Below are 18,532 nucleotides of genomic sequence, written 5' to 3'. Positions count from 1 at the left end.
TAATACACGTAGACAATGATTGTTTATCAATATGCACTGGCAGACTAGAAGGACACAATTTGATATTTCACAAATAAATAGTCACAATTTGACAATTAAGCTGCCAACCTTCCTACCATTAAATATCGAACCGACAACACACGTATGGAAAAACTGCATTTGTTCCTTTCAGAGGAACAAGTCATAAACATGCACCATGGGAGATGGGGACGAGGCAGGCCCATACTAGACAGCACTAATCTCCATCCTTCTTAATGTAGCGTATCATATATCCATGTTGATAAATACCCTCCACCCATTTGCCACCATAGCTTCAGTTTCAGTCAGATAAAATTAGCAAGCCAATCAAATGGCATTGTTCTTTCATAAGTAAAACAAGCAGCGGTTTCACCAGTGCTTAACTCATCTAATCGTTCATCTTAAATACAACTAGGTGCTTCGTGTAGCATATGGAGTTCCCTCCCCTTTGTTTAGCCTTCCAATTTGATGAAGCATATCAAAGTATCATCATCGGGGCTGTGAGTTTGGATGATGATTTTTGTCGGAAGAGGCAGTTTGAATTGTTGTTGATTTCAAGGTCATGAGCGGTGACGTCACCTCTAGAACAAAGCTATGGTAGCAGATAGGTCTGGAGTATTTATGACAGTGGAATGCAGATATACTACAGCAGGTAATGGATGCCATAATCTCGCCTGTACTGACAGTATTCATCCTCCGAGTAGGGTCTGTACTCACAATGCTGTTAATGTTAAACCAAGTTAGTAAACACAGTAAACATAGTAAACAAATACTTCACATTAGTAAACATGAGTTTATGCCATTCGTTAAAGACAGAGGTGCCACAATGCAGTCAATTTGTCACCTAGATACATGGTCTTACAATTCATGATATTACAATGCAATTCATGTTTGTTTGTTTGCTGGCGGTTTTAACGCCACACTCAGCAATATTCCAGCCATATGACGGCGGTCTGTAAATAATAAAGTCTGGACCAGACAATCCAATGATTTATCCAGATCTTCAAAGGTATCAATGCAGTTTGTTTTCTCAAATCAATACAAAGAAAGAAATGTTTCAATCATTTTTCTTTTTTATGATTTGAGTGTAGACCTTAATAGATTAAAAAGTTGGAATGGAAATTTCTAAATATAGTGCAATGGTACAAATCTGCATCATGATACTGAACCTATGATGTTCATGAGGCAAGCATCGTGATACATAAAGGGGGGCAAGCAATGGTAACGTTGTACCCTGGCACCCTTATCATCGATGTGCGGGGAACAGCAAACATGGTTGTCTAGATACTAATGGTTGACTGGAAGGGTATGATGTTATAAGTTCATCATGGAAGAGTAGGCTAATCTTGGCAATGTACGTATGGCTAGTCATCATCCCAAACTGGAGATATCCCCTGGGTGAGATCAAGCAATATCTACATTGTAGATATCGCTGCAATGAAATTGCAACACAATGCTTTGCAGACCATTGTGACATCATTGGTTACCATGACGTCACAATCAAATGACATCACTAATGCTACTGAAGCTGTTAGCAGTACTTTTTACTGCTTTTACTGTCTACAAACTGAAAAAGTTGGAAGAATGATGTTGCATGATAAATGGAATCTCAACCTTATCTTTTGATATCAAACATATCATCTCGTGTAGATATATTTGATATCAAAAGACACTTCGGTGAGATTCTCCATTTATGAAGACTTGGAATCTACCTCACAATCCACCAAGTTCACAACAAACCCATCACATTCCGGTTTGCATCTGAACCATGTCAACACCAACATATCTCCAATAGTGACGTAGCTAGAACTTAGCAAACACGCAACCTTACACATAGAAATCGTTACAACAAAATAACTAGCTAGCCACAATTTCAAACTTGTCGTTGATTAGTGGGTTGGATATTGTTAAATTTGCTTGTTGTAGTTGTTGAAAGCGCCTGGTTTGGTCACAATGATTCAGACTGTTCTACAATGTGTTGTCCAGAAAGTAGTATGGCAATATGTTTGTGATATCACTGTGTTAGATCCACAGCAATGGCCTGCTTGTGTTAGGGCTGTTTAAGACATGTGTTACAAGTGTTTATAAAAAGTACTGCAGCAAGTTTGCTTACAATCTAAATTTCCCTCGCTGTCAAGGAAGGGTTTCACAACACACCCACGTACTGTAGTTATGTGAAGGGACTGTGCTCCATAGTGTGGCGTCTATTATCAGTACATGTAATCGATGGCTTGTGTCAAACTGAGACACTGTCTCTCTGTACTTAGGACAACCATGAATGAGTGGGTGAGTGAGTGAGTGAGTGAGTGGGTGGGTGGGTGTGTGGGTGGTTGTGTGGAGTTGATAATTAAGCCACAGTTCAGTCTGGAATGATACAACTCATCACTACATTTAACACTACATTTAGATGTATTTCATGTTTGCTCAAGTGTGTGGAATGTAGGACTATATGAGTCTCCTGTCAACGAACAAAAGCATTTCTGTATGAAGCTTAACACCCATACTTCGATCCTAACAGAGTTACGTGTAATGATACATGTCACACTAGTCGAGTTAGATACGATACGTACCATTATCTTAGAGTCAAGGTATGATACGTTTCCGATATATAAAACGCACATGGAATTCTTCATGTTGCATGTACACTGCGCATCAGGTTGTGGTCATGAAGTAACTCTTGTTACAATTAAACAACTGGTCAATATAGGTTCACACTAATATCATCAAGCTGTCAGATTTAGCCACATGTTTCAGGATGGGCTGTAAGGTAACAGTAGCCTGACTATCAGGACAGGTTATTGTAAAACTGTTTGAACATAACTTTGTAAATTCACACAGAATTACAATATGAATCAATACACGGGTAGGTGTATAAATGACGTATCGTCAGGGGTAACTTAGTGCATCGTGACACCCCTAAAGGACCCTGTTAAACAGTAATGGATGTAACGGTTATCCTATAGTTAAGTACAAAACCTAAACACTGCCTCAAATAACTTCCCCATCAACCACCCACGTAAATGCAACCTCAAAACAACTCTGTTGGTCCATGGTTGCACTAACCCACTGCTTCATTTAGCTTTTGTTTGTTTGTTTGTTGTTTAATGCCACACTCAGCAATATTGCAGCTGTATGAGTGTGGTCTGTAAATAATCAAGTCTGGACCAGACAATCCAGTGATTGACATCATGAGCATCGATTTCATATTATTACAATCTGAAACATCAAAGTCAAAGAACGTAAATCAGGTACCCTGAACTTGCATTTAAGTATAGATATTTCTTAAGTTACACGTTAGTTTATAAGTTACTGTTTAACTTATGTTTCAAGAAACTCGGTCCAGTTGTTCCCATCCATAACACGTAGTAGCTGGTTCTCACTGTCAGGTTAGCATAAGTAGCAAACTCAAATTTGGGTGACATCTACATCAGTTTCAAAACAAGTATAAGTAACAACTGCTAGAAAAGCAAGAAAATTAGCATCAAATAAAACATTTGATAGTAGACTTTCCCAAATTTTCACTTCAACACTTGGAACAAACACATTCATCTTCTTATGTGATCCCCACACCACACCCCAGTGACTGCCACACTGGGATGTCTCGGGGTGTGTCTTCAGTCTCCTCTCCACAAAGCAGCAGCCAGCCTCCCTGACTCCAGTCAACACATAGCCCTAGCTATATAAGTAATAGAAAGTCGTTACAGGGCAAGCAAGTCTTGTAAACCTATAATACTGGTGGCACATTCAGTACTGCTGGCTACCATGAACACAATCATCAGCTGGCTATCTTTAACACAATCATCAGCTGGCTATCTTTAACACAATCATCAGCTGGCTATCTTTAACACAATCATCAGCAGACTACCATGAACACAATTGTCAGCTGCCTACCGTGAACACAATTGTCAGCTGGATACTATGAACACAATTGTCAGCTGGCTGGCTATCTTTAACACAATCCTCAGCACAAACTGGGAAGAACAAAAACCTTCAAACAAGGATACGCTAGTTATAGCCAGAGGAAGATGGAATCCATTTTTCTCTCACAAGGGAATGTACATATTTCAGCTGTACCTTTCGACTTATAACCTCCTAAAAGTCAACAATTGATCTTGTGAGGACAGCTAAGCGCTATGTCATAATCCCAAACACTGAACACAATGGTTGCACCTCAGCACTTAAACATGAATTAGTTTCCATGGAAACACAGCACTGTCAATGCAGACATTTCTTGGTGTGTCTCACATACCAACAAAATCAAACACCGCCTTTCATGAACAAAGCCTTTCATGAACACAGCCTTTTGTAAACATGGCCTTTTATGAAGCAACTACGTTGAACACTTCAACAATGAGTCTACCTGGACACGATATCATCATCAAACTCATCCGATGACTTTCTTTTTTCTGACTTTTCCTTTGAAGAGTTCCGCCTCATGAAAATCCACGGTGCACTGAGGCGACTTTTGTTGCTCTTCTCGCTAGAGACACTGCTCTTCGGACTCTGCATTCTCACAGGTGACGCAGGTAAGCTGACGGTTGAATATGGTCGATCTGCATTAAGTCTTTCCAAAAAGCTCTGGCCCATGGGAGTAATCAATCGGAGTTCCAGCGAGCTCCCAGCCTGTCGAACCAGCTGAACCACTTGTTCATGCTTGGCCCACTTCGTATCCATGGTTCCGACTCCCACAACGAAATCCCCAACCTTCATGGAGCTCCTCTGCAAGGAAACATACCAATACCAGTTAGGAGGCAGTGTATACTACTCAATAGTTTGTTTGTTGTTTTACGCTGCACTCAACAATATTCCGGCCATATGACAGCGGTCTGTAAATAATCGAGTCTGGACCAGACAATCCAGTGATTGATATCATGAGCATGGATCCACGCAATTGGGATTGATGGCATGCATCAACCAAGTCAGCGAGCCTGATCACCTGATCCTGTTAGTCGACTTTTACGACAAGCAAAGTCGCCTCTTACGGCAAGCATGGGTTGCTGAAGACCTATTCTAAACCGGATCTTCACGAGTCCCACTCAATAGAAGTAAAAGAATGCCCAATTATTACATATTACTGTAATTATTCAACCAACCAACACAAGGAACACTTACGCCTGCTACACTGTCTGGTTCAATCTCAGCAACCATCACAGGCGAATCTCCACGCACGCTGAAGCCAAAACCTTCATCCTCACTGCGATCTAGTTGTACTCTCCGGGCTGCTGACCATTCATTCCGTGAATTGAATATTGTGATCGGACCCTGAAAGGCAACAGAACGTTAAAACTATTTAATGATAACTCCCAAATACATCAACTACATCACAATTGCCCCACTTACCACACCTCACCATACAAGTCCAAAGGCGGGCATATTGTAGATCTTCACGTGACACAAACATATTTCACGGAACAGTAGTATTTGTGACCATGGTCACATGTGGCAGCATCAAGGTGACACAGTCTTGTATAAAACCTGTACAACCCTCTAGTGACACATCACACTAACCAATCATTTTATTTAATATGTTGTGTCCATTTGATACAATCTCAATGCCATTACATAAGGAATAAAATGTCTCACCAGTGTGGCAAAGATGTCCAAGACCTTGACCTTGGAGAACTCAGGAGGCATTGGGTTTGTTTCCCTTTCTGCCTTTCCCTCGATGCGAGGCACGGTCAGCAGCTCCGAGAAATCGTCTTCTTCCTCCAGGCCCTCAAACTTCTCCAGCGTCCTGTGCATAGAGTGAGTGAGTTGATTTTATGTCACTTTAGCAATATTCCAGTAATATCACTGCAGACAGAGTGAGTTGATTTTAAGTCACGTTACCAATATTTCAGCAATATCACTACAAAGTGAGTGAGTGAATGAGTGTGTTTGGTTTCACATCAGTTTAGCAATATTCCAGCAATATCACTGCAGATAAGAGTGAGTGCGGTTCACTGTGCTGAGCCCATAGGTTAACAGATTTTAACAGCCGCTACTTCAGTTATATCACTGGCAGCTAAGAGATATAACTCTAACCTTTCAAAGGGCGTGAACGAGTTTCGTTACAATAGTGCACCTCTGTCAAGGGATTCTGTGGCTGTTCGGAACAGGAAAACCATAGCTTGATGATGTGAAAATCAATCCAAGCATTTGACGGACAAGGGTGATAAAATACCCAAATCCAGTGTAACAGCTCTGTGTTATTCCAGACAGGTTCAAAACATGTAGTCTGACCCAAGGGAGGTCACTCTCATTGGACTATTATTTCAATCAACTTGACCAGCAATACCCTTGCCTTCACACCTCCCTCCTTTAGCTGTCACAGCTGTAAGTGGTCCATCCCAGTGCTATTATTCATATTCTGAAGACATATTGTCCACCTGACCCCCATTTAAGTCACCGCTTACAAAATAACAAAATGTTGAGGGTCTTTTCATTTCCAAACATGTGCAATATATCAAAGTGTTTTCACATGAAAATACATGTGACCAACCATGACATAAGAGACCTTGTTAGTGAAAATCACATTTTGACTTTTCATTATATTTTAAAACTACAGTATCTTCAGAACTCAAAAATACAATCGCAAGATTCAATTCATATTTATTACAGACATACATGACATCAAACATTTAGACTCATTTTCCGACTTATAACTGTTTATGTAATAATTGCAGTTTTTAGACATAAAGTCTGATGATTTGAAAGTAGAATGGTTTTGAAATAATGTTTTTATTACATTACAAACTAAGAAGGGAAAATAAGATGTTTTCGTATAGTATTCACACATGGCGATCTTCACTGAAGTAAGTTGACGTCCAAAGTCTTATTACTTCATGGCACAATTGTATTCTAGCATAAGGTCCCTTTTCTCCTTGCGAGTCACATATGGGTTTTTTAATCACTTGTTTAACGCTGGTAATGACACAACTTTTGTAGCCTACCTTTCGTGAGCCTTCTGCAGCAGGTCCCGGAAGGTGTCAATCTTCCGCAGCTGTTTACAGAGGTCGTGAACACGCAGGGCCTCCTCGTGGCTCAGCACCGACTCCCGCAGATGAGCCTTGCCTGCAACACAGCGGTCAGTCAGTGAGTTGAACCACGCGTGGAACAGTACTTCAGTCATGAGCCCCCCAAAACTAATCAGCTTTCAAAGTTCACACTTGTCTGCGATCCCAAGGCCTTTAATTTGTGCTGAACTACATAAAAATCCAATTATGGTAGTCCTCATTGACTAGTAGCATTTGAGGGCTATAATTCTGAACCAGTTCCCAAGGGTTCAATTTTGCTACAAACTGGAATGGAATAAATCTGATAGAAAATGGAACTATGTTAAACAGGTTTGTCTCGTTCAAGCAGGACTGGCTACAAATTCTTGAAGACCAGTGAAGGAAGGGTTCCTATGGAGTTTTAACAAAAACAACTTTTTAAGAAAATTCTCCAAGTGAGCCCCTACTGATAACCCATCACGGGACTCACCTAGAATCTTTCTGTCGTTGTCATTTGTTGGGATCTTGAGGCCGTTGTTTTCATCTCGAATGTCGGCACCAACATGCAGCTTCTCCATCATCTGTTTCAGCTTGTCCAGGTCTCCACTGTCTGCAAGTCACAGTTCAGTCAACTCAGTTAATACTTGTACAATTGGTAACACGACCCGTGAAGTTCCGGGTTAGAGTAGGTCTTCAGCAACCCATGCTTGCCATAAAAGGTAACTATGCTTGTCATAAGTGGCTACTAACGTGATCGGGTGGTCAGACTCGCTGTCATCGTATCCCAATTGTGTAGATTGATGCTCATGATGTCAATCACTGGATTGCCTGGTCCAGACTTATTTACAGACTGCCATCATACAGCTGGAATATTGCTGAGTGTGGCATAAAACAACAAAAACAAACAAACAATTGGTAACAGACTGATTGTCCGTGTACATGGTAACATCTGACTGGATTAAAAAAAGGGTCAACGTTGAAGATTAATTAATTTGTAGACAAACTGTGGGTTTTTGAGTCACCATTTCTTTGACCACTAGTTCCATGTACAGCTGACAAATCATTGGGATCCGCTGATGCCCTGTTACTCCCCCAGTCGTCTAAGGCGCCGCGATTCGCTGTGCAGAGTTGTGTCCCTTGGGCACGCCAGAAACCTATGATTGTGGGTTCGAATCCCGGTTCGCCCCGATTATGTTTCTAGGTTTGTCAGCACCATACCCGTGCTCGTGGGTTTCACCGAAGTGGTAAACGTCTGAGACCTGCATCACTTCGGGCTTTCCTCCCACATTAAGCTGACATGCCGCGATATAACTGTAATACTGTTAAAAAAGCGGCGTTAAACCAAACTCACTCACTCACTCACTCATTCTCCACTCTGCCTATGTCGCATACCTTTCAACAGGCCATGTTATTACAGGTGTGAAGACATGTTTTGATCTTATAATTCTTTTGATTACCACCGCACTCCACAAAATTCCAGCTATGACAGCAGCTTGTGTAATTGTTTGTTTGTTAATGCCGCACTTAAGAATATTCAAGCTATTTGACGTCGGTCTGTAAATAATCGTGTCTGGACTAGACAATCCAGGGATAACATCATGATCTATGCAAATGGGATACGATGACATGCATCAACCAAGTCACCGAGTCTGATCCCCCGATCCTGTTAATCACCTCTTACAACAAGCATCGGTTGCTGAAGATCTATTCTAACCTGGATCTTTATGGGTAAAAATGGCTTGTTAATAGCCTAGCTTTGAGCAGATAATCCAGTGATTGATATGATGAGTAATGATCCATGCATCAGGGTACAATGACACACAATCCACCAAGTCACGGAGTCTGACTCAAGTCATAAGTCGCCTCTTATGACGAGCGTAGGTTGGGGGACAATTATAGCCCGGAATCCTGATGGGGGTGTATTCATCGTCAACAAACATCTGAAATGAGGCAGGCTATCCACATCACTTGTCTATCACTTCAATCTTACCTTTCTGGTCCATGAGTGCCGTGGCGACTATTGAATGAGCAAGTCCCTTGTAGTAGTAGTGTTTGGTCTGTGCCATGGCTGTCCACGTGAAGGGGAGATAACTCTTGACGGGTTCAGCAGACATTAGTCTATGAGTGACTCTGAATCTTTCAGAGACCTATCATCCAGAGAAATAATTGTGATTATAAATGCAGCAAAATTTGGATTCATAATCTTGTGTGTTTTTATCAACCTAAATATCTGAGGAAGACCATTGTTGATAGTCTGTAACCATTTCCAGTCTATATCTAGATGTTGAAATTAGTGACATTTGTGAAATTTTACAATTTTTCATAAATAGGGCAATGATAAACCACAAGATTCATATCTTTATTGGCATATAGAAGCAGGATAATATTATGACAAAGAATATTACAGATAACAACTTCTTTATTCTACTGTGAATTTGGAAATATAACTGCACTAAATCTAACACTGAAACCTCAAGCTGCATGTTCGGTTCCAAATACAATCTAAAATCTCCAGGTAACCTAGCCCTACATTGAAAACCGAGGATGTTTATCTCCTAATAATACATACACAACATCGTATAAAAGGTGAATGAAGGGGAAAGAAGTAGCCCTGTAACGTTGTATATATATTAAAGAAGTTATTATCCATAATATTCCTTGTCATGGATATATTTCCCTCAGAATATTTGAGAAGCCACACAAAACATGTTTACTTTCAAGGGATTGAAAGAAACTGGCAGGGACTGCCATTTTGAGTCCAGCCCACTTTAAGGGGAAAATCCACTCACATATGCAGCTTCCTGGGCGACCTTCACCAAGGACAGCACCCCGTCCATGAGGCCGTGGACGGTCTTACTCTCGAACACACACTCCTGCGCCTGAGCCTGAAACACACATCAATGTGTAGGCCACTGTGAATGTGCCGGTACTGGAATCATGGCTGACACTCACCCGGGACTCTATCACCATCAAGCAGCTCAATGATTTATTTGAAAAATTATGCATTGTCATTATGTTTGAAAGTTACTGAACTGGCACTGTTATGTCACATAATTATCATCATTCCAAATTGTCCTAGATTTGATGTTTGGATGATGCAAAACAAATCTTTATCCCCTGATACTGATACTTTGAATGTCAATTCTTGAGAAAAATATTTAATATAATTTAATTCAGATGTTCAATAACTCATTATAGTTATAGATAATTACACATTTATTAGCAACAATCAGTAAGTCATACATTATTTAAAGATTTTTGAAATTCATAACATAATATATACATGTCTGGAAAATACTGAAGTATTGCTAACGTCTAAAGTCAATGATCAGTACATGAACCTCCTCATATTTTCAATTGGAGTGAGTTTGGTCTAATGTCGCTTTTAACAGTATTCCCGTTTTATCACGGCATGTCAGCTTAATGTGGTAGGCAAGTCCACAGTGATGCAGGTCTCAGACGTTTACCACTTCGGTGAAACCCACAAGCACGGGTATGGTGCTGACAAACCTAGAACCAGAGTTAAAAACACGATCATAGGTGTCTGGTGTGCCCAAGGGATGCAACTCTGCACACAAATTGCAGCACCTTAGACAACTGGGCCATCTTTGCCGATTGGAAACTTAAGAGTACATCTAAATTTCAAAAACAATTATCTATAAAAAGTGAAACGAAGGCCAGCAGCCATCCTGACAGAGACTGGGTGAGTTAAGGGAGTTCCCTACCTGCAGTAGTTCCACCAGCATGGTGAGGGTCTCCGGCCGCATGTCCATGCTCGGGGCATGTTTGAAGTGGGTTTCCAGATGGCGGAAGTACCCTGCTGCTTTCTCAAATGATCGAATCGCTTCTTCTGAACCTGCCGTGGACATTCGATCCTGCAACCCACAAGATTACTTCTATCTAAGTGACCTGCTGCTAGACAATTTTTAGATTGAACCGGTATTGTATTGACTGATAATTCCTTAAAAAAAGATGCAGGTATAGAATATAGCACTAGCCAGGTAACCAAGACCAGTTAGATTAGGAGTGAGTGAGTGAGTGAGTTGGGTTAAACGCCACTTTTAACAGTATTCCAGTTATATCACGGCAGGTCAGCTTAATGTGGGAGGAAAGCCCGAAGTGATGCAGGTCTTAGATGTTTACCACTTCGGTGAAACCCACGAGCACGGGTATGGTGCTGACAAACCTAGAAACATAATCGGGGCGAACCGGGAGTTAGATTAGGAAAGGGGGGGGGGGATTATCACTGTTCAGCCTAGTAGACTTTCTTGGATAATTTTCATCCCTTTAATGAATGCTCCACTTTTCTCAGCCTCGAACATATCAAATTGCTTGTGTGTCATATATCATAGGTTTTCGGGACGTCCATTTTTATCGCGCTATAATGGGAGAGTGTAGCATCACAGAGACATTGTAAATACTTAGATGATGGCGTGTTTATAAGAGCAAGTTTTTTATTATATGTGAGTGAGATATATTACAGTTGTTCATGTGATTAGAGAGAAAACTATGAATGCTTCTTAAGAGTCCGATTACCCATAACACGGGGATAATCAAAACTTAATGAGGAACACAACGTTTCGGAGTATATGCTTACTCCTTCATTCAGCTGATAAAGGAGTAAACATTTACTCCGAAACGTTGCATTCCTGATAATAAAGAAGTTGACATCCAAAAACTTTCTTCCTTATGTGTATCACTTCTAAATGCCTTTCAAAGACTTGAGCTTATTTAATCATTAACACAAAAATAACTATGGACAAGAACATGAAATCAGTGACATTATTCAACACAATAACAACCCCAACACATTCTATCATCAGCCAATCAGGAAACAGCAGTCAGGCGTGGCCTAATTTCTCTATGGTTTATGGAAATGGAAATAGAAAATACTTGCAAAAGAAATACTTGCACAGTGGGGGACACATGATTTGGCCTCACACATTGTACCGGTGTGGGGAATCAAACCCTGGTCTTCAGCATGAAGAGCGAATGCTTTAGCCACCATGCCACCCCACCGCCCCCTTATGGCTACATTCTAAGACTCGTCTTGACCCCAAGGTCAATAGAGACCTTCACCACGTTCCGGGGCTTCCCAGTGTCACGATGTGACATAATACCAACTGACCTGTTTACATGCAATCTGTGTACAGAGAGCCGCAATGTTGAACAACACACTCCCCTTCTCAAAGCCTATAGCCTTCTGTGTGTTGGGGACGCCAGTCAGGGAGTCATACCTGTCAACATGAAGCATTTACTGGACAAATACTCACAAATAGGTCAAGACCAAATAGCCAGGCAACAAACAAGGCAGATGCTACACTTTCTTACTGTCTGTCATCATAGATTGTTTGTTTGTCGTTTAACGCCGCACTCAGCAATATTCCATCTATATGACGGCGGTCTGTAAATTAAATCTAGACCAGACAATACAGTGATTGACATCATGAGCTACCAGCTGGAATTCGATGATGTGCATCAACCAAGTCAGCGAGCCTGACCAACCGATCTTGTTAGTCGCCTCTTACGACAAGCAATTGCTATCCTGGCAAACATACCAGTGAAAGTGTATGGCCAGGTTTCCCTCTTCAGGGAAGAACCGCCTCTCCACGTAATACAGCTGGTTGAAGTACTCAGTGAGTAGCTCTACGCCAGACCAGTCCCTCAGCGGCGTCCGAATGGCCTGCAACACAAAACACAAGCATAAACACGTACTCCAGGATACCCCCGATGTCGAGAGTGAGAGAGTGAACTGGGTAGTAGATCACAAAATGCAGACGTAATACACAGATAACTGAACCAGGGCTATTGGTGCCCACAATAATACATTCAATTGTTTTATAAGCATTACTTAGAAGTTAACAGATGACAAAGTAGACACAATTTTGGGATAACAACTTCTTTATTTACTGTAAAGGTGACGTTTTGGTATAGATCCTTATACCGTTGTCAAGCACGAGCTAAATTGTGTCTACTTTATCATACATTGAAGCAGGGATGCCACATGGTCGACTATTTTGCAAATGATTGCTCCTCAAGTGGAGTGAGTGAGTGAGTGAGTATGGTTTTACGCCGCTTTTAGCAATATTCCAGCAATATCACAGCGGGTGACACCAGAAATGGGCTTCACACATTGTACCCATGTCGGGAATCGAACCCGGGTCTTCGGCGCGACGAGCGAACGCTTTAACCACTAGGCTACCCAACCACCCCTCCTCAAGTGGAAGTTACCTGTCTGAGGTCCAGCAGTTCCTGTATCTCCTTGTCAAACAGCCGACCGTCCTCGCTGTAGTGCTCCAGTATCACATCCTGCAACACACAACACCCAGTACAACCTCTGCTCTGCACAGTGCCTTAGACAACTCGGCCACCCATGACCCGTGTTGACTTACCTCAGTCCCCTTACCAAACCATGAACACCTTCATCTGCTACTACACAGATCAGACAAATCTTGAGCACATGTTCCCTAAATATTTCCAGGCTCTCTTTCCATGCAATGTCTATATATAATGCTAATATACCTTTGAAATTCAAACAATAAGAACTGTTGAAGAAAATGGCAATTTTGAAAAAATTGAACACTTCTTTTCCAACTGCCCACTGTAGGCACTTAATAGGAATCCTAGGTTCTTCTGGAAGATAGTTTGTTTGTTTCTTTGTTGTTTAACGCACCACTCAGAAATATTCTAGCTACCGGGGGGTATATGATGGTGGTCTGTAAATAATCGAGTATGGACCAGACAATCCAGTGATTGACATCATGAGCATCGATCCACACAATTGGGATCAATGACATGCATCAACCAAGTCAGCGAGCCTGACTACGTTATCCCGTTAGTTGCCTCTTACGACAAGCATGGGTTGCTGAAGACCAATTCTACCCTGGGTCTTCACGGGTCTCTTCTGGAAGCGTTCTATGTTCCTCACAAGGAATATTGCTTTAGCAATGTACTCACCATAAACGGCACCCTGAATTCAACATCCTTCGTTTCCTTTAGACCGAGGGGTATCATCGGCACGCATCGGGAACAGCTGAAACACAAACACTTGTTGATACTGTTGTTGAGGTACATGCAGAATAATACAACTAAATGTACATCTATTGATTGAGAGTCTTTCAAAGAATTGTTTCAAGATCCACAATTACACAGATGAGCTAACAATGTGGAGTGTTAGGCTTTCACACAATTTGAAATAATTTTAAACCCCAACAAGACAGAAGGACAGGTGACCCACAAATGTTGCCTTCCCATCTTCAAAGTTACCTGATTGCATTGACATCATTATTATTCTAAAATGGCAAAAAATAAGAGACAAATCATGTCTTGATTCAGTTGAAACAAGGGCAAAAGTGAGCGTGGCTTACTAATACCCCCGACCCACCTAGTGTGTCAGTAGTTTCAAATTAAATAATGGATAGGGTTAGGGTTTGAAAAATTCATAAAAAAATGGAAAATTAATGAAAAGAAATTTTTTCTTTTGACTGCACCCCTCAATATGACACAGATTATATGTACTAAGTTTGAGATGAATCCACTGAACAGAGATCGCGCGGACAAAGTTTTCAGACGGACAGACGGACAGACGGCTGGACGGAACCTTGGTATAACTATATAATAATGCAAACAGTTACTTGAGAATCTACAAGGAATTATAAAAAAATTAAAAAATTATCTGCCAGACAGTCGGGCAGGTGGAGGAAAATTTCATGCAGCCCGACAGAAAAGTTACCAGCCACAGGCTGGCAGGCAGGCAGTTATTTCAGAGACTGGGCTTTAACCATGTTAAAGGGGAAGGGTGCCCATTTTGTGCCTTGTTCCTGGGGCGACTCACTTGTCATGCTGGTAGATCTCTACGCTGCTGTTGAGGCCACACAGTTCCTCTTTCAACAGCTGGATGTTCGAATTGAAGAATGACAGCTCCACAGCGACCTGCTCTCTTAGTTTCTTGTTGTCCGTGGCTCTGAAACATCATAGCAAAAACAGTGTTAGAGGGTCTAAGGGTCTTACTACATGTTGTCATTATAACGACTAGTGAACTAAAACTGTCAGTTTCTATCGATGAAAAACAATGCACCTAAACAAAACGAAGAAAATCTATATGACTCTATCTTACTCCAGCCATGAACAAAAAACACCTTGGCAGTTAACTTTGGGAGTTATTTGCAAAAAAGAAGGGCGACTATTTTCAGTTGCTTTCAAGGCACAAAACATGTTCAGCAGCCATGACACCTGTCACACCCCATGCTGGCTGTGGCTTTCTTGCGTATAGTTCAAGTATAGCGTGGACTGGGACATCCTGATAATGTCAGGGGGAGACATGGCCCATAGCATGTCTAGTCGGCTAGTTCCAAGACTTGCCAAAATCTATTTGTTTTCTTACAAATTCTAGTCTGAAAACCAACTGTGGACAAATTGGATTATCATTTACCACAAGTTGCATTCACAACTGCGACCATGGTGACAACCAACCACTTAGATATCTGTCAAAAAACATTTCTTTATTTGTTGTTAAGTGTTGTGTTGTGCTCTGCAATATTCCAGCTATATGGTGGCCTGTAAAATATCAAATCTGGACAAGACAAGCCAGTGATTGATATTGTGAGTGAGTGAGTTGGGTTTAACGCTGCTTTTAACAGTATTCCAGTTATATCACGGCGTGTCAGCTTAATGTGGGAGGAAAGCACGAAGTGATGCAGGTCTCAGACGTTTACCACTTCGGTGAAACCCACGAGCACGGGTATGGTGCCGACACACCTAGAAACATAATCGGGGCGAACCGGGATTCGAACCCACAATCATAGGTTTCTGGCGTGCCCAAGGGATGCAACTCTGCACAGCGAATCACGGCACCTTAGACAACTGGGCCACCCGTGCCCCCGATTGATATTGTGAGCAATAATCGGTAATGTTGGAGCACGATAGTATGCTATGAACCAAGTCGACCAACCTGACCAGCCCATCCCATCTGTCACCTCTTATTTGACATGCATCTAAGGTTGCTGGGTGCAATTCTAACCTTGAATCACCATGGGGTCATTCCATGTCTCATACTAACATTTGTGAATCATGAAAACATGGTTGCCTTGTATTCAGTCATACAGTAGAACTTGGTAACCTTGGTAACCGAGACGAGTGTTACACACCATCTCCCCACAAAGTGGCCCACCTGTGGCTATGGTTGGAAGCCCAGCCTACGTATCATGAATTAGCCACAAATAATGAACCCCAATGTCAACGTGAATGACGAGCAGACGGTCCACGGTGACAAGAATACTCTGTCATATTTCTCAGCATGCTTGGGGATGAGATGAGCAGACGGAATGCTCAGGCACAAATGAACTAGCAGAGGGATAAACCATTTCTATCAGACTGTCTCATATATACACGATACATGCTATCTCTCTTACGTGACTCAAGTTTTGCAGCAGATTTAATTAAATAGTTTGTAAGAATCATCAACGGCATAGAAATCTTACAGAGTGATGAAAATGGGCTAAAACTAAAACTCTGGTTTTTAAACAGATTCCATGGCAACTGTACCACTACATCATGGAATTTCAATAATGTTATAGTCTGGAAGGTAATTTAAGGTACCAACGTTTACTACAATATCTGAATAACTATTGGATCGAAAGGTTGTACTGGAATCACGCACGCGCCAATACGGTGTTAGCGTTCGGTGTCTCAACGTGCGTGATTCCCGTGCACCTTTCGAGTTGAGTTGATTGGTTCAACTGTGTCATATGGCCTTATGACGCAGTGGTAGCATTATGCAGATGGCTGTTACAATGAATGTTTGTTACACCCGTGACGAACAGGTCTGGTTGTTGATGAAATATAGTGATAGCTAAATAGACAGATTTTTTATTCATGCACCGATTGTCTTAAATGTAATATCCAGTTATGTATGACTGTTTATTAATCTCATACCAACTTTGACTGGAGTAGGTCCGATAGTTTTTCAGATACTGCAGTAAACGTCGGTACCTTAAATTACCTTCCAGAATATAACTCTATATCTTGTGATGATAGGCAGTAATAGAGGAGCATGTTCGCTTTAAAGTGAAGCCAACTATTGCATCCCCGTGCATAAACCTAAGCCACTCAACTACTCTTCATGTAGTGGATCAGTGAAGATCCGGGGTGGAATAGGTCTTCAGCAACCTGTGATTGCCTAACAGGATCGAGTGATCAGCCTCACTGGCTTCGTATCCCAATCGATTGGATCGATGCTCATCACATTAATCACTGGATTGTCTGGTCCAGACTCAATTATTTACAGACCGCCTTCATATAGCTGGAATCCCGGGTAGAGTAGGTCTTCAGCAACCCATGCTTGCCGTAAAAGGCGACCATGCTTGTCGTAAGAGGCGACTGACGGGATCGGGTGGTCAGGCTCGCTGACTTGGTTGATGCATGTCATCGATCCCAATTGCGTGGATTGATGCTCATGATATTAATCACTGGATTGTCTGGTCCAGACTCAACTTTTTACAGACCGCCGTCATATAGCTGGAATATTGCTGAGTGCGGCGTTAAACAACAAACCAACCAACCAATCATATAGCTGGAATATTGCTACAACTTCATGTAGTGATAACAACACCAAGCAAGCCTGTGACCAAATCAGTCTGCTGAAAGCATTTGAGTCTGCTAGCATGAATATCACTTTCAGTAGATCTTAGTGTTTTAATATGATTTGTTTTGTTTATTTGTTGTTTAACGTCGCACTCAGCAATATACCTGCTATATGCCTGCGGTCTGACGCTGTTTAAATTACCTCCCCCGTGTGATCTACCATCTAACATACTTCCATATCATTCCAGTCAATCAAGATGTAGACTAACATGTTGTCTATGAAATCTTATATTACACAATACCCTCCTCGATTTAAACATTTTTAAAATAATTTTCCATTTCTGATTTCATAAGTGGAATGGAGCTAGCTAGAGCTGGCTAGACTTGCTTTTGTATACATATCTTGATTGGGTTTTTTTCATAAAATAAATATATTCCACAGTCATGGTGCAGGACTAATCAGATGGTGTGGCCCCATTTATCTTTCAGTTAAATAGTTTCTCACCATGAATCAGATCAAACACACCATGGTGTTGACAAGAAGAAAAAACAAAATCTATCAAATAAAATTTAATGGTGACAATTGCCCTGTTAAAAGTTTCTAAGTCTACCTCCTTAACAAAATCAAAACAATAGCCTAGGCCCAATGCTTTCTTTCTACATCCCTTTCGACTCCAAAGTCGTGTTGTTGGTATCCTCAGCATCCATGGGTGAAACAGTTTTAAAAGATTGTGTCAACCAACTCCCACACCATGGGTTACCCCAAACATACATAAACCACTGTGACCTTGCCATAACAGCTGCAAACATGATAAAGTCAGTGCTCTAGGAATTTGGCCTGCCACTGGCCACAGGAATGGGCAATCCATGGAACGTTACATAATCACACCTCCTCAGTGTAGGGCAAATAACAATATACTGCATACACCATTTCCCGGCAGGTCACCTCGCCCCAAGCC

At 41.5% G+C, this 18,532-nt stretch overlaps 1 protein-coding gene across 3 annotated transcripts in view; it reads right to left on the bottom strand.

The window, feature by feature from the left end:
- Nucleotides 1–1,712: 1,712 nt before the first annotated feature.
- LOC124149506 (rhophilin-2-B-like) overlaps nt 1,713–18,532 on the bottom strand; it is a 56,316-nt gene continuing 39,496 nt past the window's right edge. For all 3 annotated transcript variants that reach the window (XM_046521322.2, XM_046521404.2, XM_046521242.2), the window contains exons 3-15: nt 14,827–14,955; nt 13,950–14,025; nt 13,224–13,301; nt 12,551–12,675; nt 12,121–12,229; nt 10,718–10,867; nt 9,782–9,877; nt 8,983–9,139; nt 7,483–7,602; nt 6,951–7,071; nt 5,602–5,752; nt 5,131–5,280; nt 1,713–4,737 (exon numbers count right to left, since the gene is read on the bottom strand). In XM_046521322.2, the coding sequence (XP_046377278.1) occupies nt 4,375–4,737; nt 5,131–5,280; nt 5,602–5,752; nt 6,951–7,071; nt 7,483–7,602; nt 8,983–9,139; nt 9,782–9,877; nt 10,718–10,867; nt 12,121–12,229; nt 12,551–12,675; nt 13,224–13,301; nt 13,950–14,025; nt 14,827–14,955 (1,825 nt within the window). In that variant the 3' untranslated portion in view covers nt 1,713–4,374. The remainder of the gene's footprint in view (nt 4,738–5,130; nt 5,281–5,601; nt 5,753–6,950; nt 7,072–7,482; nt 7,603–8,982; nt 9,140–9,781; nt 9,878–10,717; nt 10,868–12,120; nt 12,230–12,550; nt 12,676–13,223; nt 13,302–13,949; nt 14,026–14,826; nt 14,956–18,532) is intronic.

The sequence above is a fragment of the Haliotis rufescens genome, unplaced genomic scaffold, assembly GCF_023055435.1.
Source record: "Haliotis rufescens isolate VD_foot unplaced genomic scaffold, xgHalRufe1.0.p SCAF_17, whole genome shotgun sequence".
Taxonomy (NCBI): domain Eukaryota; kingdom Metazoa; phylum Mollusca; class Gastropoda; order Lepetellida; family Haliotidae; genus Haliotis; species Haliotis rufescens.
Note: the sequence above shows the minus strand (reverse complement) of the source record. Positions and strands in the feature narration are given on the sequence as shown.